Raw genomic sequence first — 23,973 nt, 5'->3', positions numbered from 1 at the left:
AATCACAGACAGCATCCAACTGCAACATCCTATCCAGCAATTCTTAATTCTCCTTATGGGAAGCTTTTTAGCTACACATTCCTATAACCATATTCCCCTCAACAGTAGAATATTCCATTCTTTGTGAAATAATTATACTTTGAAATATTAATTCTCCAATTAAAAAACCAAGAAAACCCAACAATCTGCAAACATGAAAGCTTTTGTTTGTTTTGCCAACTGCAACATCCTATCCAGCAATTCTTAATTCTCCTTATGGGAAGCTTTTTAGCTACACATTCCTATAACCATATTCCCCTCAACAGTAGAATATTCCATTCTTTGTGAAATAATTATACTTTGAAATATTAATTCTCCAATTAAAAAACCAAGAAAACCCAACAATCTGCAAACATGAAAGCTTTTGTTTGTTTTGCGGGTTAAACACAGGCACAAAGACACACAGAGGCAATATATAGTAACGAGCCTGACTGGTAATTTTCATACCCCTCTGTATTTTGACAAGAGAGTCATTTATTTCTTTGCTGCTTCATTAGGTCCAGAAAACACATCCCATTAAAAATATCCCTTCTCCCAGCCCCAAGTGTACAACTAAAGATACGTCAATTTCTAAAAATACCAAAAAGAGAAATAACTGCAGGACGAAACCAGCATTTATTTTGAGGGATTAAAATAAATAAATAAATAAATAAATAAACACCAGAGTTATCTAACCCATCACAACGAAGACATTTCAAAAATCCCCACAGGCTAAAAAAGCCAGGCTGCAAGGTTTTGCACAAAGAACACTCGGCAATAACCTTCACCAGCAAAAGCTGACAGGCTTTAGAGGAGCAGAATCAGCAGCTTCTGTATTCTGTAGCAGGGAGTGCTCAAGGTTTTTTGCATAACTTGGCTTAACGAAGGATGCTGCCCAGAGCATCTCTTGCAAAGCGGCCACCTCCTGCAGCGGTCCTCATTGGCGGCGATGCTGCCCTGGAGGACATCCTGCAACCTTTGGACACTGGGAATTTGGGGTTTATCTGCTGGATTTGTTACCTCCCTCACACTGAGTCCCTTCGGGTGGATCTTCTGCGAATCTCCAACAAACCTCCCTGCTATTGCACACAGAGCTGGCGCTCAGTGAAAGGAGCCACGTCCCTTGCTCGGTCTACAGTTGGTGCAACACTATACAAGAGAAAATAACTCAGAATAGCCACCGTTAAAAAGATTTAGAATCCCTCAAGCTACTTTGTACATTAGCTGTGATCTGGAGAGAGGGTTTTCATGGCTTTCTTCAATTTACAATGCAACCGTTCTGCTGGATGGTGCTGTTAACAGTGAGAAGGGCTTCAAACAGAGCGGCCTTTTCTTTTTTCATTCTCAAACCCTTGAACAATTTCTGGTTTGGATGTGGACCTGGTAAGCTTGTCAGAACACTCATGAAAAACCTCAAGAAAATCCATTCTTCATTAACAAGATGAAATGTTTGATTTAACAGAGGTCATTAACCCCTCCTCCAGCTACTTATTTGCAGATTTCAAGGTACCAATACCTGAAAAAGCCCGAGGCTCGGCCAAAACTTGACTTTTCCTTTGTGAAACATTCTCTGAGCTTTGCAATTTGTGTTCAAAAGTTAATAAATAGATTAAATTTCTTCATTTATCTTTATTTATTCTTGGGAAAGCGAGTGTGATTCCAGATGAGGCTGGCAAGCTGAAGAGCTGCAATGCTGGAAATGAAGCCAGCTTCAATGGGAGCACAGCCCTGAGAAGCCCAGAAAACAGCATTTCCAGCTCTGCATCACCTCCTGTGCAGAACAGATCTGACTAGTTAACAAACAAGAGGAGATAATCTTCTGGACAAATGCATGGAGGAAAACTCCATCGCTCCAGCCTAACCAAGAGCAAGGGAGAGAGGGCAGTGAGGCACAGATTGCTGGGGATCGGAAAAACATTGCAGGGAGGTATCACCCCATGCTCCCCCTGCTCAAATGCTGTCCTGTAAGCATTTGGTAGTGACCAATGTGGGAAATCAAGACTGAAACATTAAATGAATGTCTGATACGATTCAGTACAATTGTTTTCACGTCCTTAATCTCAAGCCTCCTCCACCTTTGCAATTCCAGCAAACTGCTCTGCATCATAAACAGTTTATGTTTCGGGTGCTTCCCAACCCAGCCAGGCCCAGGCAGTTCTTAAATAAAAAGCACAAAATCCACATTCTTCTAGCAAACGGTGACAGGGAGGTGACACCGAGTCCCATGGTCCTCTGCCCACCAGGACTGCACAAATATGCTGGGGCCTCAACATGTATCTTAATGCCCCAGACCATCTCGCTTGCAAAGTGAGTGGTACCTTACCAAGATACAGTAGATTTCGTCTGAAAGCCGTGGCAGGTTAGAAGACACTTGGGAAAGGTAAGCAGTATACGTGTGCCAACTACAGACTCCTATTTCCCCCTAAAACTCATGATCTAAGCAGACCTAGAGCTTAACCTAATTTAGAAAATTCCCATGTTGCTTCCCTTTCAATAAGAAAACCAATATGAAAATGTGGTTTTCATACGAACAGTACAAAGCTGTAACTAGCAAACTTCAGAAATAATGCTAATTTTCACCTTTAGTCAATTCGAACTGGTGTAATCTGGTGCTAGTACAATTTTTCCCCAATATCTTATCACTAAATAAATTCACCCATGGAAGTCACTATTTAAAACAACCTTCTCAAACCTTGCTTTACTATGAAAATATGGGTTTGCTTGTACTAAATATTTAAAGTTAAAAATTTCTCCTGAACCAGAGTACCACCACTCTGGAGTTCTCAGGCTACACCATGAATTACACATTTTGTAGTTAGTTTAGAGAAGGATTACCTCTGTCAATCAGTTCCACTGAAAAATGACAGCATGTGAGAACGAAAGAGAGAAAATTATACAAAAGAGAAACACATTTGTTGAGAGTTGGAAAGGAAACAGATTCCAGCACATAAAAAGAGAAGATAAAACAAAGATAAACACAGGCTAACACACTTCAACAACATCACTCCACGTTTATAGTGGGACTAGAATTTGTGCAGAGCACAGCCAAGCATTTGACTCCTGCCTCCTCGAGGGCTCACAACGCCTGCCAGCGTGACAGCGAGCGGCTTTCCCAATTCACTCCCTCGCTGCCGGGCAGGGGCCCTTTCCATCGTACAGACACCAACGGGCAGACGGCCGCACTTTCCTTGGGTGCCTGCTTGCGTGCTGCTGCCTGCTAAGGCTTGTGGTTAAGCTCTTGCGCTCCATCTGAGGAGAGAATCGCAATATTTCCAATGCTTACCATGGCCCACTGCCTAGCTTTGATCCTCATCTGGTTGTAGCTGCGTTCTTCGGCGTACAAGGCACTCATAAAAGCACCAATAGATGTTCCTCCGATCATATCTACCGGGATGCCAGCTTCAATCAGCGCTCTGATAACTCCCACTTGGGAGCATCCCCTGTGCCAAGAAAAGAAAAAAAAAAAAATTAAACCCGATATTATCAGACAAACAGCAATTGAAAGAGCATAAAGACATGAATGCCACCTTCTAAGGGAACTCGAGTGTGCGCTGGCTGAACTGCCAATCTATTGCTAAACAAGCCTCAATACCAGAAATAAACATTACGAATGCAGAAATCTTCAGATAGAGTCCGTGAGGAGCCTAGGAAATACAGACCTCCCAGCCTGACTTCAGCATGAAAGGCAGCGATATGAAAACAACAGCCAAGAATCAAGCCAGTGGATACGCGAGGGAAAACTCAACATGGCTTTAAGAGAGCGATGCATCAAAAAATCTAGTAGGGTTCTTCGAAAGCAGCCAAGAAGGGCTGGGTTTCAGAGACCTTCCCACAAGTTTCTTTTCCAGTGGTTCTTCAAAGAAACTCGGCCAGCCTGGGATTGCAGCATGGGTCACCGCATGGATTAATAATGAATTTGAAGAAGGAAAACGAAGAGCAAGAAGAGACAAACAGTGATGAGAAGGCAGACGTTTCATCTGCAGACAGACCCAGGAAGGGGGCAGATGAGGAGGCAACGTTTGAGGACGATACAAATTCCTTCAGGATAGTAAATGTATTCCTTGATTTCAAGGAATGCAGAAGGAACTCAGAGCAATGATGGAGTCAAGTGATAGACAACAGATGAACCTCAGTGCTGATGGGACACGAGAAAAACAGAAGCAGCAATGAGCTCTTAACCAGCTCTGCTCACACAGAGAGATCTTGGAACCACTGTGGACACTCTCTGAAAAAATATCAACCTTCTGTTCAGTGCAAATTCAAAAGGCAAATCAAAGAAAACCAGCATAAAACAGAAAACATAACATTCATCCAGGATGGACCTGCATTTTGAAAACTGCAAGCAAGTTCAGACTTCTCACTAAAAAAAATAAATAAATAGAAGAACCACAAAATGACAGAGAAGCACAAAAGATGACCAGAATATGGAAAGGACTTCACATGAGAAAAAACTAGACTCGAATCTCTGACTGGGGAAGTTCATGTCAGACAGGAGACACGCAGGGCCAGCCAATGATACCCCCACATGGAAAGTTCAACGTAAAGGAAAGAATTTACACACAGACATGTGTATGTAAAGCACAAATTGGGGAAACCACAGTTACCCCATGCTGAAGAGGTCAAATCACAAATGGATGTAAATGTGGACTGGATGAATCAAAGGTACCAGGCTGTCAGTGGCTACTAAGCCTGAAAAATCAGAGGTGCAACCTTCTGTTCAGGAAGCTCAGAAGCTGCTAATTGTTGCAAATGCTCATTTCTGAAGCAATCGCTACTACCTACCATCAGAAATGAGGTAGCAGAGGTGGAAAGTTTGATCTGATCTTATAAACAGTTCTTCTAAAGAGCCATCCCATAATGGGAGAGGGATCCCTGTCCGTTCTACAGAACCGTTACAGAAAGAGAGAAGTTAGCAGCGGAGGCCGATTGCTGCCTTAGCAGTACAAAATCAGGGCCTCTGGTTTCAAGTGTTTTGTCCATTTAATACGAAGCACGTCAATGAGTTCATTCCACCTGGATGGATGCTTTGCAGTCTAAGCCATACAGCAGTAAAAATCTTCCTTTTCCTATTTTCATCCCATTTTTCTGTTCCCCCCCAGTTTGCTCTATTTCTGTCCTCTTTCCCCTTGCTGTTTACATCCTATAAATACTTGCTAACAGCTGCCAAGTCCACCGTAGGTGTCATTTGGCCAAGCTATGCTGAACGCATTCTTTCCATCTAAATAAATCCCCTCCAGCTGCTGAAATACTTTGAGACAGGTTCTTGGTTATAGTGGTGTAAATGACTTCAATGACAGATCTGCGCTGGTGTAATCCAAGAGTAGAAAATGGCTCATTTAGCTTTCTTCTACAAATCCTCCTTCCTCTGCTTTACTATTGCTTCTGCTCATAAGGTGCCCCTAAGTTAAAAGAATTACATTTTTATGCCTGCCAGAGGAGCCTCTTGTTTTCAGGCTTTTAGATCGCAGCTATTTGTGCAATCTGCTTCTTGTGCCTGGCACTTAACTGCTGCCTTCTCCCTGCGTGCAAGTCACTAGCTGACACCGATGTTTCGCTGAGGAACAGACCTTACACTATCCAACCTGCTTTCCGGAGAAAGCCTACATCACGTGGATTTGTTAAGACACGTTAAGTGCTGTAAAGCATCTCCTGCTTGGAGGGCAATTTTAAACTGGCCTGGACTACCTCCAGACTGGATTCTCTCCCTTTAACCTCTTCTGAAACTGGATCTCCTCGTTCATGCATTCGTGCATCCATAAAATATGAGGGATTTGATGTGATCGCTCTGGATTTGGTTTTACTTTGCCGTATGGTGCCCTTGAATGAATAACAAAAGATTACTATTATTTCTGTTGGCAAGCCATCACCTCTGCGTCGTGCATCGGCAGATTCCCTGCCAATATCCAGCTAAATGTGTAACGGCCACGTGTCTCCAACAGATGCCTCGATTTCAAAGCACTGACCTGCAAGATGGGAATGAAAGTACTTTTCTTGCTCAGAAAAGGACCTCCTATAAACTGCCAGACTAAATTATGTTTCATTTATACACAACTACAAAGCTGATTCTTCCAGTTCCAGCATCCTAAACATGAGCATTCATGACTGAATGTATTTGTGCAAACAAAAATCCTGAAGAAAAGCAAATGTGCCTAAACCCACCCCATTTCTCCATCTACCACCCAGTCTCCTGAAAGATATAAATGTTTTTTTTCCCCCTCCCTACAGCTTTAGACCATCATTACCCCCAACAACACTACTACGTGAAACTTTTCAACAACTCCTCGCAGTTGGTTCTCCCTTGGCCACTTCTTGGCAGCTCACGGCGTACGTAAACACGGGAAGGCTGCCAAGGGAAGCTGTGCCGGAGCCAGCGCTTTGCCAGGCAGCACGCATCCCGCTCACTGACAACTTGCTGGTGCATCACGGAGAGCCGGTGTGGGCAGCTCTCATGCTACAGCTAAAGAGGAAAAGAAATGGATGCCAGGAGCTACGTCTCTGTTAACAGTCAGAGTACCAGTACAGAAAAAAAACCACAGGGATCGTGCACTTCTTGTAATACCGGGCACAATTTCACAGGGGACCTCTCCTGTTTTAGGGCAACATGTGAAAATCCAAGTGTTTGGCAAGAGGAGTACGAAGGAAGAGTGCCTGTGTTAACGCTGTACGTATACATCAGTGCCAGAGCACTCACGCAGAGCAGAGGAAGGGATGGGGAAAGTCTCCGGCTACCTGGCCGACACAGAGCTGAATGTCACTTACTCTGGAGGCAAGGAGGAAAAGGGGAGTCCGTCTAGATATGAGGAAGGAGCGTCTCAGATCGGGATGCACAGGACGTTGCTAGAGCCGCACACACAGCCGTCCTTTGCCTTAAAGTCACCCGATGGTGCAGCTGGATGGAGCATTTCCCCTACCAGGATTAACGCCTGTCCCTAGGACAGTGACGAGGACGCCTGTCCCCAAGGACAAACGACCTAGAAGATTACTTTCGAATAATTTGCACCAGAATCCAACGATTTGCCCAAGAAGTGCAGAGTCTACGTATTAACAAAAACTCTTTTCCATCGTGTATCGTTCCCTAGGTCAGGCCTGATTAATTCGTGCCCTTTGCAGAGAGGGCAGAAACGGCACCAACCAGTTCGAGGAGGAACTGGAAATAAGAGCCACGCTCCATTTTCACCCCTGCCATTGCCTCGCAACCTGATCGGAGCAAGGCAAGTCACGGGTTGCTCTGTGCATCAGCTGCCCCGCAGTGCCGCTTCTTGCACTACGTCCCAAACTCCCGCTTAAAAAGCCTCCAAAAGGAGTGCTGTACTTCTTCAGTTCCAAGCACTGTTTCTTCTTTAGTACTAACGGTCACAAATAAATGATCACAAAGCAGGGAGGGGAGTTACAGGGTTGGAGACGTGTTTCCTTGAAATAACACAGCACAGCAAGCAGAGAGCACAGCCTTTCTGGCAGAAGGTCTTGCAGGAAAATTCCTGCTCCCGAAACCAGCCGTTGCTTTCATCCCCCCGGGGATGTACTGGCATGTGACTGTAACGCACGAAGGCCAGAGCACAACTGATAAAAGAAAAATTCTTCTGCGAGACGTGCATGTGTCAGCTCCACACGTGCCTGCCAGAGCTCAGATGAGATACGACTCTCAGGAAGAAGTGAGCAAATGCAGGAGGACATTTCAGATTAAAGTGTCAGCAGCAATACAGGCTGTCCTCTGTGCTCAGGTCAGGGGGCTGAAGAAAACACAATTAGTACAAAAACAGAGCCTGTGCATCAATATTTTCTCCACAAGCTACGTTTAACATATCAATAGGATGTTGTCTGTCAGTGTTAGAAAGAATAACCACGATACCGTGAGCACGCAGAGAGGGGACATTTGTTTTTCAGACCGTGACTAGCAGAGCAGCAAGGCAAGGCTGCAGCTTGATCACGCCGCACACCTCCAAAGTCCACTTCAGTTTCAGAAAGGAAGAGAAAACAGAGCTCAGGCCTTCAGCCCCCCCAGCACCCATCCCTTCTCCTAATTGACCCATCGGGATGACGGAGATCTCTCTGAATGCACTGAAGAGATGCTATTTCCTTTGGTTTAAAAACAGGATTAAGGTCACGGCTGCTGCAGAGCTCTACCGTGTCTCTAACCAAAGCCTCCCCGGAGCAGGACGCACGGCTTGCTGCACCACCTTCCTGATGTAGTAAACTGGCAAAGTAGGTAGAAAAATAGAGAAATTGCCAAGGGGACTTTACTAAGCTCCACTAGAGCCTAACAAACCTGAATTTAGGCAACCTCATAACCATAAAACTCCTGAAGAAGTAAAGCTATGCAAATAAGAGCAGCTTTTCCTTCATATAACAGCTTTGACTCAAAGCACGTTACGAGCGGTCGTTAGATCTTACGGGGTAAGCGCAGAGGAGTACGTATTTACTATATCCATTTTAGAGATGTGCAAGAGTGATGCGTTGGGCAACCATTCCCCCAAGGGTGCTTTGAAAGCACTAGCACTAAATGGAAGGTGACCGAGCTTCCAGCCCATGGGAAAGGACAGCACGTCCCAAAACACCACCAGGTACAGCATAAGGGCTCATCCGCACTTCTTGGACCGCGATCCCGAAACTGGGGCTGGCTACCGAATTGGTTACTGAATCAGCTCCAGAACTGTTACCCGGATAACATCTTTTGTGGTGGTGGTGGTAGATACTTCTCAGAGTAACTCTGGAGGTGCTCGTTTTATTGGGGCAGGGGGAGAAATTAGATGTTATTTAAATGAAGGGCTATATAGAGCCATATCTGGAAATGTGAGATAAAGAGAAGTTTCTTCGTTATATAAGAAGCAGTAGTTTTTCATAGGTTTTGTGTTGTGTTTATGTGCTTTGTGTTTCCTATGTGTTTTGTTGCTGATCCTGAGGTTGAGTGGCACAGTCACTGACTTAGAAATCAAGCAAGTCTTCTACAAGTTGCAACTGTATTATCTCCAATTTGGCACCTTCAGTCTTTTACAGCTGCAACAATACCTACAAACATCGCTTTGAAATCTAATTGTACTTGGATCTTTCCAGTAACATTATTTCCCAGCTTTCCTGACCATAAAACTTCCCAGTATCATAAATTTGCCAGAATAATTACAGTGATTATCTGTCAGCTCAAAAGGATAACTGAAAACAGACCACCGCATTTCTGCTCCTGCTGTACTACTTGTGCACTTACAAGGAAGTCTCCAATCTGGACAACATTAATTAATTAATTAAGCAAGCCCTATTTCCAAGCTAAATAGAGGGAATAATCCCACATTACTGGGTTCTCATCCTAACATCCAACTACCAACAGGATCTTTCCCAGTCGCTGCCCTGAAGGAAGCTTTCTCCCTTCCACTGCCCGTGTTTAAAACGATCCCTATTGATCCAGAGACCCGAACTCCTCCTGCCTTCCCCTCCATCAGCAACAGCCTCGGTTCACCCTCCCACTTAGCTTCGCCCTCCGTAAGCCAGAGCTAAGGAGCCGTTTCCCCTTGAGCCTTGCCATGCCACAGAGATCACTCATTAACCCTGCGCACTCAGCGCTACGCAGGCATGTTCGGCAGAAAAAGCAATTCCTATTTATCGCAACCCCAGTGAAACCATCTTCCTGCAAGAAAATCCCAACACAATATCCTTTTAGCACTGATCTTGTTTCTGCTTTATAGACTGACTTTAGAAGAAGTTTTAAACACAGAGATTTGTGCCTGACGCAGAAGTAAATGAGCAAAAATTGGGTTGGCCCTGCTGGGAGGGCTGTCAGGTCTACCCAGGCCTGGGGGCGTGAAGGGGTACAGCAGTAAGTCATTGGAGGGGAGGAAAAACCCAAATAAAGCCAGAGTAAAAGTAAATCAGAAAATGCACCAGAGTTTTTGTTTTCTGATCCCACCTGCCAGCCGCACGCTCCAGGAGGTGCGTGAAGGAGGAGGAAGGAGGGAGGAGAGGCTGAATGGCAAACTGCACCCTCCCATCGCCCTCCGCTTGAGGATGCCAAACAAAATCGTGTCTCTTAGTCTGAGCCAAGAAACAATTCAGTTATCTGCAAAGAAAGATAACTTCTTTGGAAAACAAATATATCCTCCTTCCCCCAACCCTTTGAGACTTATTTGTGAAAAGTCTTAGAAGAGCGCACTTTGAGCACCACGGCTGGAAGCTGCAGAAATAAGACAAAAGCATAGTACTTTAAAGAATTTAACTGTGATTTTACTTACAACTTCTCCGATCTCCTCTTTCTTAACAGGAAAGCTCATTGCCCAGATAAGGTTAGACAGAGATTGCTAAAACTCACAGCAATGCAAGAGCTTTACCATCTTCCCGAAAGCATGTGGACTTGCCAACAGAGCTGTACGACTTCTGCACGGAAAGTGTTCCCTCAAACTCGCAGCTTTGTAACATGCCACACGTTTTTTTCAGCTGATAAAAAGAGGTGGAAAGCTCATAACAAAAGTTAAACCACAAGTCCATCATCTCCTTCTTTAATTTCATCTGTATATCAAAGTAGTGCTATGAATAAATGAGTTTGGTGGGTTGAAGACTGGAGATCAGGACAGGACAGTCCAAATAAACCACTTGCAATTAATTTTTATTTTTTTTAAGTCATAACTTGGAAGTAGATGGCTCCCAAGCTCCCGCTGCTTGGAGGATTTAATAGAAGCCATTAAAATATTCAACCTCCATGGCAAATGGGAGCAAATGAGCAATTACATAGGTGCTACAGATGGGAAAAAGAAAAATCAGATCATTAAGCATTATGTGGGTGCCAAGCCATATGAACACGGCTTTTATGTACATGTGATGACCTAACCATTGCACAACTCACCAAGCAATTAGCCTTCAGATCTGATAGCAGCCACACGGCTCTGTCTGTGTTTAAGACAACTGCACTTTGAGGCAGAATTTTGAATGGATGCATAAACATGATTAAAACGGTTGAGCTCTCGGGCAATACACAAGATGGTCCATCCCTGAAGAAATCAAAGCCAAGCCTCTTAGGAGCAATTACGCCGCAGTCTATTACCAACCATTTGCAAACAGAAAGTCTGAAGCCTTCCGTACGAGTTCACAGCCATGTCTCATGAGGTTTTCTCAAGAAAAGCAAACGCTCAGAACTCACCATTTTATTTTTAGGACTTGGGTTTTGTTTGTTCAAACAATATACTCTAGTGCTGACCTGGATAACGCTCAAATTAGGTATCCAAACATAAGTTATCATCATCTTTTCCAAGGAAGAGCCCACATTCCTTGTCTTTCTCCTTCAGCCTCTACAAAACAGCACCAAAAGTAAAACATCAAGTGAAAGGTATAATTTTATCTTTAAGGATAAAGAGTTTAGACTCTTCTCTGTTATTTTAGCTCCTGGATATTGCCCTGAAATCAAATCAGCTTTTTGAAAGACATAGGGAATCCAGACACTTGGCTACATGGCTGACACTGGAATTCAGATTTCGGTCTGGTTTATCTGCACGCGGCAATGGATGCTCTGCTCGCGACAAGAGCACAAACACACAGCGCAGAGGCCACTTCTCCAAACACCTATGTGAATAATTACAAGCTCTGAAGCCCCCATACATCAATCCGAGCTTCAAAAAGGGATTTAATAAAGAAAAATTACAACTCCACTGTGCACTGAGATACAGGTATCTATCAATACACACAAAAACATATTATGCATCACCAAATAGCTTCCCTTCCCCTGAAACGCACCTACCACAGCAGCAAGCTAACTGTATGTGAAGGAGGGCGAAGACTGTAGGCTGACTAATGCAAAGGTCATGAGGATTAACCTCGGGGCCGCCAACTTTCTGCCCTTCCAAATGTCAAAAGACAGATTTGGCCTGGTGTACAAAGGGATTACTTTGAAGAAAGGGAACGGGAGGAAGGATATTTCAAGTATCCAGGGTTTTTTTTTTTCCATGACACAAAGCAGATTCAGCCTCTTTCGTATCGTTTCGATACTTCCATACTGCAGAAGTCAGCTGTTATCGGCCACTGACAGACTGCAGATGCGGGACAGTAAGCTTTGTTCTTCCATTTAAAAGAAGGGAAGAAGCATTTTTCACGTTTCTTTCATATTTCAGTTCCATTTCCTGACACCCTTTACAGCAATATCAGGATGAGGAATGGGACCCTTTTAGCGGTGCATATTGTTTAAGACCTGTCTTGCTATAGAAAAGGAAAGCAGAGTCCTTACATATCATCTCAGTATCTCAAGCAAGCAATCAGAAACGAAACATGAATTTCATGGATGCTGCCTGACTGTATCAGGAGGAAGGAAAAAGAAAAACCAGGAATTTCAATAAATCCTCACTCTTATCTTGCATAAGGAGAAATTAGGAAATGGTGTGAACCAAGTGCAGGAGGACTCAATCTGGGACAGACTGGCTCCGTACGGGACTGCCAGACACCAAGCTGGAGAGAGGGATCTTGGCCAAACCCAAGCAGAGCCCAGCACCACTGACCACGCTCTCCACACCACCAAGGCTGCTTACCTGCCCAAGGACAGTGCTGGACCCATGTTAGCTCTACAAGATCACACATCCCCACGTCCAGCCATTAGCCTTTCCATGATACCAGGAAAGCAAATGCACCCCCTGCAGCTGATTAGGACCCGGCACATCCTACAGACTCAGTTTCAGAGGCAGCTACTCGGGAAGTTGTTGGCTTCCATCAGAGCCCCCCTCCTACAGCATCTCAGCACCGTAGGAGAAGACAGCAGAGCTGGCGTTGCCTAGAATTGGCTAGGGACTACAGGGTTTGCTTGTGGGGGCTCTTTGCTGCCCAGAACAGGCAAGGATACTCTTAAATTTCAGCTGTCCCTGCAAAACTGTTGACCGTGTCATGGCACTGTACCCAGACAACGCAAACAGGGTTACCAGGAGCCTGGTTATCCCTCAGCCACTGCACACTGGAATAAAGGTTTAACTTTATCATCATAATTGGGCTGGATGTCAGGTTTCAAGCAAATCCCTCAGACATATCCAACCCACGAGAAAGCATAAATCCATATACATTCAGAGATACTAATACTCTCCTAAAACCCCAAACAATTCCTACTGGTAATGGTTTGTACTTCTCTTCCATGTAAGTGCTTCAGAGCAATTTATAAAGTGTGACCTGCACAGATGCCAAGGCTGAGATGGCAAATGCCTCATTTTACAAAAGGAGAACAGAAGTTATAAACGTTTAAGCCATTTGCTCCGGTTCATGCGATGTCAGGAGCTGAACAACAGCAGTGAAATCCTGACTGCCCATTCCTCGCTTCAGTGATTTAACCCTCGATAGCTGCAGTAACTCATGACACCACGAGTACCTCGGAGAGGCTCTTTCAGAACTATCCCAGCCAAGGTCAGAATGAAGAACAATGGTTTTAGCAAGAATCTTGTTTCATAATTTACTTCAGAACAAGTGTTTTATCAGACTATGTTTTTTGAATACTTCAAAGAATCAGAATCTAATTTTTACACATTTTTCAGCCCTCTGTTTACTGTGAATTTTAAGCACTGTGAGCTAGAGATGACAAATGAAGGGGATCCCTGTACCCCATTATAAACCACTGAGAGCAACCTTAAACATTGCTATCAATGATCTATTTGCAAAATGCAGCGTGGTCCTGAAGCTCACTGCATGATCTGAGAATTATTTCAAAGCCAAGTGCATTTCTGTTACGTTGACAAATAAGGACACCCCCCGGTATGGCAGAAGCAGTTGGCAAACTACCTGTTTTGCAGTAGGTCCTTTGAGAGAGGACTGGAAAGTAAAGACTGAGAAAGGAACTAAAGGGTAGATATAAAGAAGACAAGCAAGAATAAAAGGGTGCGAAGAAACTGGGTAATCTTAGGGCTTCGATGTGTTAGAAAGGGAAAACAGAGACTTACAGATTAACGAGACACAGCCAGATGGAAAAAGAAAAAGGGTAAATAGATTATACACGATCTAGACAGGAATGGAAGCATGGAGAAGACATTATTAAGCAAGTTCTCAAGATGAGCATTACTTTTATTCTCTGGCACAAGGAACTGGTAATACCAGAACGTTTGGGCTCCATAGATCCCTATCCCTTGGACCTTTGAGTGCCTCTCATTAGACACAGTTTATGTAAAGTTTTGTACCCAGCAAAGGAGCTGAAAAACATATACCGTGTTCCGACTTATGTGAAGAACATCAGCAGTCCAGGAAATTCCCATGGGATTTTCTTTCATCCCTTCTGTAATCTCTATATTGAGTATGTTTAGGATCCCATAGGGAAAACCACAGCTCTGTGCTCTTTATGACAGTATTTTCAGCGCATGTCTCTGGAGGTAGCTTCTGAATTCAGGCAGCAAATTCCTTCCCCCTCCGCCCACACATTGTTTTAACAGCACATTGTCTGGGTGCTTGTGGTCAAGTTTAATAGTTTAAAAAAGCAACTCCCCTCATGCTTCCAAGTTACCACCCTGTATTTGAGGTACAGTACGAGCCCACCATCTCCATTTCAAGTACTGCAGCTCTGCAGTGGTATTTTTACGACAATGTCCATGCACACACTTCTCCCACTGATAGGAGTAAAAAGCCTCATATCATTAGTTCTCTGTCTTAGCTGAGGGATAAGAATTAATCTTCCTTAACTGCTGGAACTGAATCTGAAGTACCTGCACCGTAAAACCTCATGCAGTCTCCTAAGGAGATTCTGTTGTTGCCCAAGATTGGCAATAACTGGTTTCATAACCACGACGCTGCTGTCATCTACACTGCAGAAAAAGAAGTTACAGCATGGAAAGTGTGTTTTCTGCATCATGTGAGCAAATCGTCCATCCCGAGGACAGCACTTTCTCATTGGAACATCCGTTTCCACCTCAAATTTCAGCTTTTTATTCCTTGGATGTTTCAGCACCCACTGAAAGCTGGGTGGTGAGATGTCAGCTCCATCCCTGCACTATCAGCCAGTCTGCTCCACCCCATGGTGTCCAAACCCCAGTCCTGACCTTCACTTTTATTACACCCTGGAAGACTCATTAAGCATAGACATTTTCTGTGCAGTCTTCCCTGTTTCCAGGGAACAGACATACTTCTCTTTGCTTTTGTGGACCGTCCAGAAGCGATCTCAGTCGCTTGATAACTTGCACAGCTACAGCTCCCAGTGCTCTTCTCCCCGGCAGCGGTGCTGGAAACTAAACCTTCCTGCGTTGCCATTTGACCTTGGTAGAACTAACAGCAGGCCCAAAAAGGAAGAGGTTTTATTTCTAACATCCCTTCCTTGCAGCACATTGCTCCAATAAGTCCAACTGTTGCGTTACCATGTTATGCTGCCGAGTATTTGCATGTTCATTAATTTTGGCAGCTTGTCAACTTTCCCTTAACCGATTCAAGCAAGGGAACGAAAACAGTGAGTTTGTAGCCTCTCTCAGGAAAAAGCTGATGAGAACTTCACAGGATGTGAAAGTGGAATTTCTGTTGCCTGCAGTGATCCTCTTGCCAAACACCGAAGACCTGCATCATGCAATGAAGAAGTGAAGTTTCTCAGAGTTAAGACGGTAAAATCCAAATAAGTAGGAAGCATCGAGCAACTAAGTAACAGGGTAACCACAAAATATCTCCTGTTCTCAATCATCATGAGAATAGGACAGAATTAAGAAACAGCCTCCCCTCACCTGGGATGAGACCACAAGGTTTTTGATATTTTAAGGCTCCTCTCCAAGTTAGGATAACAAACCAGGCAGAAAAACAAAACAACCCCCAAAACATACTAGTATCTTTATTAATCATTTCTGACTCCTCCCATGAGCACAAGGCAAATTCAGCCTCTGCACTTATGCCAACTCTGATATCACTTAATTGTTGGGAGTGTAATTAAAGTACTGCGTTACAGGCCATGGAACATCAGCAACACGTCCCTTCGTCTGCTAAAGGCAGTTGGGAGCTCCCCAGAAGGCTCTCTGCCCCAGAGGACAGCCATGTGCAGACACTACAGTAGGAATAGAACACCTTACAGCATAGCATTTACTTGCTTTCAAGTGTTTTACATGGATAGGCCAGGTCATCAACACCCAAATTCAATTCCTTTTAAAAGAAGATGGAGCAGGGGAAGCACCACAGGGTTTGTTCATATGCAAGAGCTCCTCACCTCCGAGTCAAACTTGCATGCTAAAGCATGCATCAACATTCAGAAAAGGAATATGATCTTCTGAAATTCTCAAAATGACTGTTCCAAGTTTTTCCTTATCTTATTTTGGGAGCTTTTCATCAATTCTTTTCTACCATGACTACTCAGAAACACAAAGGGACACAGTGACAGCTGGGAAACCTCTCAACGTGCTGCCACATTGGACCCAGCCATCAAATAAGAGTTCCTTGTAGCTGCACTGGGAGATGCAAATGTGCATCCACCACATCCCAAGGTAGGTGTGAGCATGCCCTACCTTCTCCTTGCTTGACCCATGTATATAGGACAATCTGACCTGTACATCCCTTAGTTCCTTCCAACAGCAGAATGCAGTTTTGCCCAACCTGACTACGCTAGGGATTACTCATAACCTGCCAATCTTTGTCCCAGTGCAAACTAAGCACAAACAAATTCTGTCTTTGTGCCTTCTGGATGAACAGTTGTGTCAAGGGATCAGTGTTTGGTGACAGAGAAGGTAAGTAAGACTGATAAGCAGGTTTTTACTCAAATCTGCCTGAATGAACTGGAGTTGCAGCCAGACATAACGGACGTAGCGACAGTAAAGCCTCCTTGTTTTACTCCTTGTGCAATCAGAGGTCTTGGAGTCCAACATTGAGAGTGCAGAAGGCAAATGTGATCTACTGAGAGCAGAACAATTACGAGATGTGCCTCTTGGGGACTCTTTTAGCCTTTTCATCACTGGGTAAAGCCATCAAATCAGAAGATAAAGCCAGGCTTTAAGGAGCACAGAGACCCAAGACACACAGACGAGACAACACGTGGGTTCATCAGACACAAGTATCTCCATAACAAGAAAAGCATAACTTGCTTCTCCTATGCTTCTGCTTTTATCCTCCCTTTTCAGAGGGCCAGAGCTGAAAATAAAGACGAGGAGGCAGAAAGAACAAGTTGATGAAATAGGCCAACTGTCCAAAATGAAAAGGCGTGAGTCTGAGTCAAATCCTTAGTGTCAGCAAGAAAGCTCTGTGGAAAAAAACCTATGTGACATATCAAGAGCAGAGGTGAAATAATAAGTTTGAGGAGAAAACGAAACGGAAAAAGGACAAATGAAAAGATGCCCTGATGAAATATCTACAAATATCCTTCCACAGCAGCTCCTCAGGGAAGGCTTAAATGCTCTGCCCGAAGGAAAGGGCAGTGGAGAGAAGGGAAAGGCACGGCATGCTGCATCACGTAGCACGGATGGGGCAGGACGCGCAGACTCCACGAGTACCATCTGGTAAAGGTCTCTGGCACCACGTGCATTCATTCCCAGCATGAATGTGCAGCTGGTAATTATGCCTTATTGTAGATAGCACAACAAAAAAAGGCACGTAACTTCTTTTAACAATAGCTCTTTCCTTCTCAATAAGCATATCTTATGTACATCATGTATTTGTATCATGTGAATTACTGCAAATACAGCTTCTTATCAAAATAAGCAAACTGGAACAGGTCTAATTTGTATTTTCCCATTATGCCTATGTGAAATAGGCACATTGGACCAAACTCACTCCTAGAATAACGACATTATAATCAACAACAAAGCTTACCATCACAACTGTGCTTAAGTCAGTCTTCTGAAACAGCACGACCCATTTTTTTTTTCCCCAAATCCCTAGAGATTCCTAGATACTTCTGTATCAATTATTTACTCCCTGTAAATTTTAGTTTTCAAAAAGCTTTGCTAAGACAACTATAGAAAACCAAAGAAAGGAGGGGCTGTACCTGGGATGGCTAAAGGTCATGAGAATGATTTATGGGAGGGTTTATGCCTTTGTTGTAGGGTTTGATATGTCATTATTCTTGCAACTACATTTCAAAGGTATTATTTTTCTAAATGCAAATCCCCTTTCCTTCCCTCAAACTCCACAATGTTTCTAACTGAAATTAAGTCAGCACTTAACAAAAGCAAAACGCTATATAATTTTAGAACTGTATCACTTCGATTTGTTTTATTTTTATACTCACAAGAGGAAGAAAACCTTTAGTTCCTATGAGCCCTTTGTCATGACAAACCACAAAGATAATTACTAGGAAGCTGCTCTGCTAAAACCTCCCAAACTGACTGTCACTGGGAAGCCAGACAAACATTCCCAAAATAACAACTAAATAATTGATATTACTGGAGTCACAGAACACAATACCTTTAACAGAAATAACCACCAGCCAGCACCCTGTAACTATTTGCTCGCTCTGGTTTTCATGACCAGTATGATTCATGCTTCTAGAACAAGGTAGGAGGTTACTTGATGTAGTATATTATCCAAAGGCTATGCTAACTATCAAGAGTCCGTGCAGCAACCCATCAAGATAGCCAGAATGGCCTTTAATCACAGGATGATTTTAAGTGCCTAGTGTATAATCTCTTGATGTTCCCTTGTTAGTAGAGATGGGGACCTAAGAACTTACTTTGAACTTCCAAAGGTAGATTTTTATAGAGAAACTTTGTCCTTTCCCCAGGGTCTTAATTATATTCTCACTTCGAAAACAAACTTCTAAGAAATCCAAATCTTTAATCTTTCCATAATTTAGATGACAATTCAACTACAGAAATAGCATTCTGTACCTTTCCATTGAAAACACAATGCTCACACCATCCACGTGCCAGTCTGAACCCTCAGAAAAAGTACTTTAGTCCATGACATAAGTAGGGTTTCAGAGAAAGAAGAAAATACCGTATTTATCTGTTCTGCCATTTAATCCTCTTAAAGTCCTCCATATTGCAGGGATGCAGAAATGAGCAAATTAACGGCTAATAGCACATGGTCACATTGCTGAATGGGTGGAGCGCATCCAGAAATCCTAAAGCCAACACAGCAGCAGCGCAGCAGTTCAGCTTTGCGGAGGAGGACAACACAGGACCAACACACAGGCTCAATAATCCTGCTCTTTCTTACCTCTGCTCTTGAAAACCAGCAGGTGGTAGCTTGGAAATTAAGTAGTAGAACAAAAATGAATAGTTTGGCAAAAATTACAGCAGTGTTTACACAAGGAAGAAAGGAAGGGAATGAGCAAAATGTGCTGCCAGAAATACAGAAGTGCACATATTTTAGCATGACACAGGTTTCAGCGGAGACAGAGATATCAGGTAGCTTGTAACAAAAAAAACCTCACGACTACTTTGCATCAATCAATTAGAAGCTTCCTGAGATACTCAGATTAAGTAGAAGCTCCCCTCCTCCCCTTTGCTTTGTGTCTCCACGGGATAGTGCTTATCTCAGAAATGAAATACTGAAATCATCTTAGGTGAGGAAACTGTGAAAGCAAGCAGGATAAAGGCATCTTTGCAGCCACTCAAAGAAACAGCCACAGCACTGGCTGTCTCAGCATCAAGTGACTAATCAGAACAAGCTGTCACAAAGGAGCTCTAACCTTTACTGTAATGAATACTCTCCCCAAAGCACGCACTGGCCCAAAGACAAAAACGTGATATTTCTGTGGACTTAAATAGACAAATTATATTTTTTATTTTTAAGAGCAGTATTTCAAAGCACTTTTTAAAGAAGAGCTTCAAGAACATGGTGATGAAGACAACGAAGATGGCGCTCTCTTGGGACAAAGGGCTACTAAATTCTGTCTCAACATAAAACTCTCAAAGTAAAAAGGGATTCCAAAGAAAAACGTCAGTAATAACTTATTTCCAAAGCTCACCAGGAATTCAGATGGAATTCTAATAGAGTGTTCAGCACGCACCTTGCCCTCGTGTCTGCAAAACTACAATCTTTCTATAAAGTAATGCTGTCAGAAGTGTGTAGGTACCTGGGGTTTTGGGCGATTATAAAAAGAGAACATTCTCCCATTAGAGGATATAATTCCTCTTGCTGCTCAAACTTTTAAGAGCTTTGGAGGCCTTTGAAATATTGTGAGCCATTTTCTAATATAAGAACCCATAGGGGAAAAAAATCCATAGTGTAGGCCAACAAAAGAAAGAAGTGCCATATTTAGTGCCCTGGTCATCTCCTGGTATTCAGTCCAGCTTACGAGAGGTCTCAAGAGGTCACAAACACTCCTGTTCCTTCTGCAGAAATCCAAGCACAAATCCACACAGCAAGTTAAGTTTGTGTACCAAAAGCAACTGCTCGGTGTCTCCCCCAAACACTGCTTACAGAACAGTGGTGATTTTACAGGATGCCTGTTATCCTGCAGAACCTGTCGCAGCCCAGTGACACCGGTGCTCTAGAACCTGGCAGCAATGCATCAGCGTGCCCAGGATAAGACACCTACCTTGCTCCTCCGCCCCCAAGCACCAGCGCAATGGCGTTTCCAGTCAGAACACGCGCCAGGCGAGAAAAGTCAGAGTGACGGTCTGGTGGTTTCTGGAATACGCGTTCGTACATCTCTATCTGCAGAAGAGAGGCAGAAGATGGTCATTCTAAAGGTAGGGTAGAGTCTACACTACCAGCCAACAACATACTGTTAAAAAGGAGATAGCCATTCTTCAAACGAGAAGAGCATTAATGAACTTTCCAAACAGTACTAGTGATCATATGCATCTCTCATACTTTTATAGTAGCTAGGAGAATTTCATCATCGTATGGTATTTTCTTTGGAGCTATTTCATTTTCTTGACAAGGATTTGAAGTTACTGGGAAGCATCCCAAGTCTGCCTCTGCTTTACCTTTAGTACGGTTTTCACAAGCACGGGGATCCTCCTAGTGAAAAGGACTCTACCACATGCACACACCTATCAATATGACCTTGAGATAATATTTACTGTCTTCAGTATACCAAAAAGCCAAGTATGCATCCATAAAGACGACATGAGTCCCTTATCCCTATGTTTCCTATAGCAAATTGAGGCCAAACAGATTTAAAGAGAACACTGTCTGTGTAACAGTCAGTTGAGCATCAGAATATCATGTAGTATCATTATCTCCGACTATCTTTGATACATGGATTACACATAAAGTACTACACCTAAGGGACCAGTCACCAAAGCAGGAATCTCTTACCAGCTTGGGCAGGCTTCTTTTGGAAAAGACTCTGCGCGGACAGCGGAGATGAAGATGAGCAGAACACCAGCTCCGCATGTTGAGCCATTCCACAGTTCGGGAAGGGAGAGGCCCATCCTCCTTATGGAGCAGGACAAGTTGCTTCTGGGCTCGGACCGCAGTGTTCTCCAGCATCCTCTCCAGCTACAGCACATTATACACACCAAAGGAATGAGGGCATCGGGTATTTACTGCTCCAGTATCAGTTTAACACAATAATGTACTGTGAAATATATATATGCCCACACATAGATATATACATCTGACCCCTACTCCTATCTGAATCCACAGACAACTATGCACACTAAGAACCCTCAAACAAGATTGATTTAGACAACTACATTGTTAGCTGTGGGCTTACCTAGCATACAGAACTCTAAAACCAGACAAGGATTCAAACCTGAATGCTTAAAAATGAATGCTTTTTACCTAAAACATAGATCATTAAATGCACAGCACAGACACATGCTGTTCATGCAAAATGAGATTGCTTCCCAAGTCATATTTAAGCCTACAAATGTTCAGTATGTTTTGTTCTTTCATTTCCAATCAGACCACTTTTTCCTCCTTGCATTCCTTATTTTTATTTTTCTGTTGTTTTAGGCAACTGAAGGAGACTTGCTTTTACTGTGCTTCCTGCCTCCCACACACAGTCATGAAGAACCAACACGGCGCGACACACAAGAACGCTGCAGATGGTACCAGTCCCAGGTTCTTTGGAGGTCAGACTCAGCACCTGACAATCCTATAAAACTCACTTGTGACCTCATTTTTAAATTTCTTGCAGAATTTCTGTGCCTGGTCAAACAACACCCGTAATAAAAAATCAAAAATAAAAATAGATAGTAAGGGAAAAAAAAAAAAAATACAGCTTACAATCTGTAATAAAATATATTAAATTATTCCTACAATACAATTTATATCTACTTTTTCCCACGCACACACCATGAATTCCATCTGGGCAGAAAAGAATTTCCCTCTCTATCTGGAGATCCTGCAAAGAATTTCTGGACAGAAATGCAAAGTTTCAAAGCAATTTGACTTTTGATTTACCATTGGCCAAAATGACTCCTTAGAGGAAAAGAACTTAGCTGGAAATACATCTACATAAAGCTTGCCATTTCAGAGGATCCTCATTAATTTCTTTTTCTATTTATAATACACATTTCTCAGGAATATTTCATTATTTATGCTTCACTGGGTATTAAACCCAGGAAAATTCATGAGTATGAAACAACCTTCTTTGATCTAGGCTGTTAACACTGCAAATAAGGGAAGGAGCTATTTGCACACCTCTCCAACAGTGGGCTCCTGGTCTCCCAGGCCAACGATCAAGATGCAGTCAGCCTGCCGGATGCAGCGCTGAGTCCAGGGAGTAAGGGTGCTGTCTGCCTGGTAAAGCACAATACGGTGAATATCCTCCTGCTGTCCCAGCCAGCTAGTTAGTCGGTATTCATGGATACTGGGGACAGAAAAAAAAAAAAACACAAACAAAACACAAAATTGTAATGGTTTTACATCACAGCTTCTAACAGAGTACAGAGAAGTCTTATATGTCAAGCACAAAATCTGAAGGGCATTAGAGACGTGCATCTCTTGCTCATCCAGTCTGAGAACCTTATGTGCTCACATTTCAGGTTCATGTTTTCTTTATTTCTCCATTATTTATACCACTAGATATACACACAGAGGAAAGAGGATGCAGTGATGCCTAACTTCAGTAAGACTTCCATGGCATCCCTAAGAACAAGTACACAATCCCCACTTGGAGCAATTCAGCTTTTCCGATTTCACAAGTGAGAAAGTAACTATGGAAAAAAAACACCCACACTTGAACCAAATACTCTTGAAACATTGTTGTCCCAAATACCTTGATGAGAAAGCACAATATATGTTAGAACACAGGATTTTATTCCCAAACATTGTATATTTATAGTACCAGCACAGCATCCTTCTGCATTTTTTCGTAAGTAATAATGAGGGCCGCACCTGTCCAGCGCAGCAGAACCAAGTCGCTGTTTGATGTTATCACTGGTGAGCAGCAAAGCAGGACCTGGAAGAAGAAGTTTCACATGTGAACATCTGCCATTCAGCTCCTGCCAAACTGTATTGAGAAAATATAGCTACAGCAAATGCAGTTCCGCGAATTTGCTTTGAAGATCACAATGGATCAGTGCATTGATCAGAGTTGTTGTAGAAGAAAGAGCCGGCACAAAGTCTTTACAAAAATTTTCACACTTATCTACAGTAACATCTTCCCATTCTCCATATTCCCAGAGCTCTGTTACTGCATTAGTCACAACCTACAAGCTCTCTTTTATCGCGTTCCTCTGTCTCACGAAGGATGAGAGTTTCTACTGCAGCTGCACTTTCACAAACACAACATTCAGAATATCACATACCTTTTGCAAATATAGACAGTCCAGGAATCTGGTTTCAAAGAAAAAAAGCTATTTCACTGACCTATTGAAATACATAACTTGTTGATCCTGCACTGAACCAACTCCTCGGATGAATCCTAAAGCTCTCTAGAGTAGTACTACTACTTATTCAACATGCCAACAGGAACCTAGACCACTACCAACTCCAAGGAGAAAGAGACTCCTAAATCTGTAGGGCACAGTCCGATTCACACTACTTGCACTAGAGAGACAGGCATACGCACATATCTGGCAACAACATTTCATGTGCACCAAAATTCATCTCAGATATAGTTTCTTGCAGGCACTTTAGTTGATTTTTCTTAGTAGCAATACTATTTCATCAGCTGCAATACATGCCATATGTGGTGGAGTTTGCAGAATAACTGCAGCTAAA

General features: G+C 43.1%; 1 protein-coding gene across 1 annotated transcript in view; it reads right to left on the bottom strand.

The window, feature by feature from the left end:
• Positions 1 to 23,973, bottom strand: part of PNPLA7 (patatin-like phospholipase domain containing 7) — a gene marked incomplete at its 5' end in the record, with an annotated part of 119,299 nt that overhangs the window by 30,025 nt on the left and 65,301 nt on the right. The window contains 5 exons of the mRNA XM_009697840.1: positions 3,302 to 3,458; positions 20,390 to 20,508; positions 21,118 to 21,300; positions 22,450 to 22,618; positions 23,146 to 23,209. Of these exons, the coding sequence (XP_009696142.1) occupies positions 3,302 to 3,458; positions 20,390 to 20,508; positions 21,118 to 21,300; positions 22,450 to 22,618; positions 23,146 to 23,209 (692 nt within the window). The remainder of the gene's footprint in view (positions 1 to 3,301; positions 3,459 to 20,389; positions 20,509 to 21,117; positions 21,301 to 22,449; positions 22,619 to 23,145; positions 23,210 to 23,973) is intronic.

This window comes from Cariama cristata, unplaced genomic scaffold, assembly GCF_000690535.1.
Source record: "Cariama cristata isolate BGI_N322 unplaced genomic scaffold, ASM69053v1 scaffold14743, whole genome shotgun sequence".
NCBI classification, from domain to species: domain Eukaryota; kingdom Metazoa; phylum Chordata; class Aves; order Cariamiformes; family Cariamidae; genus Cariama; species Cariama cristata.
The sequence above is the reverse complement of the archived record's forward strand: the minus strand, read 5'-3'. Positions and strand labels throughout refer to the sequence as shown.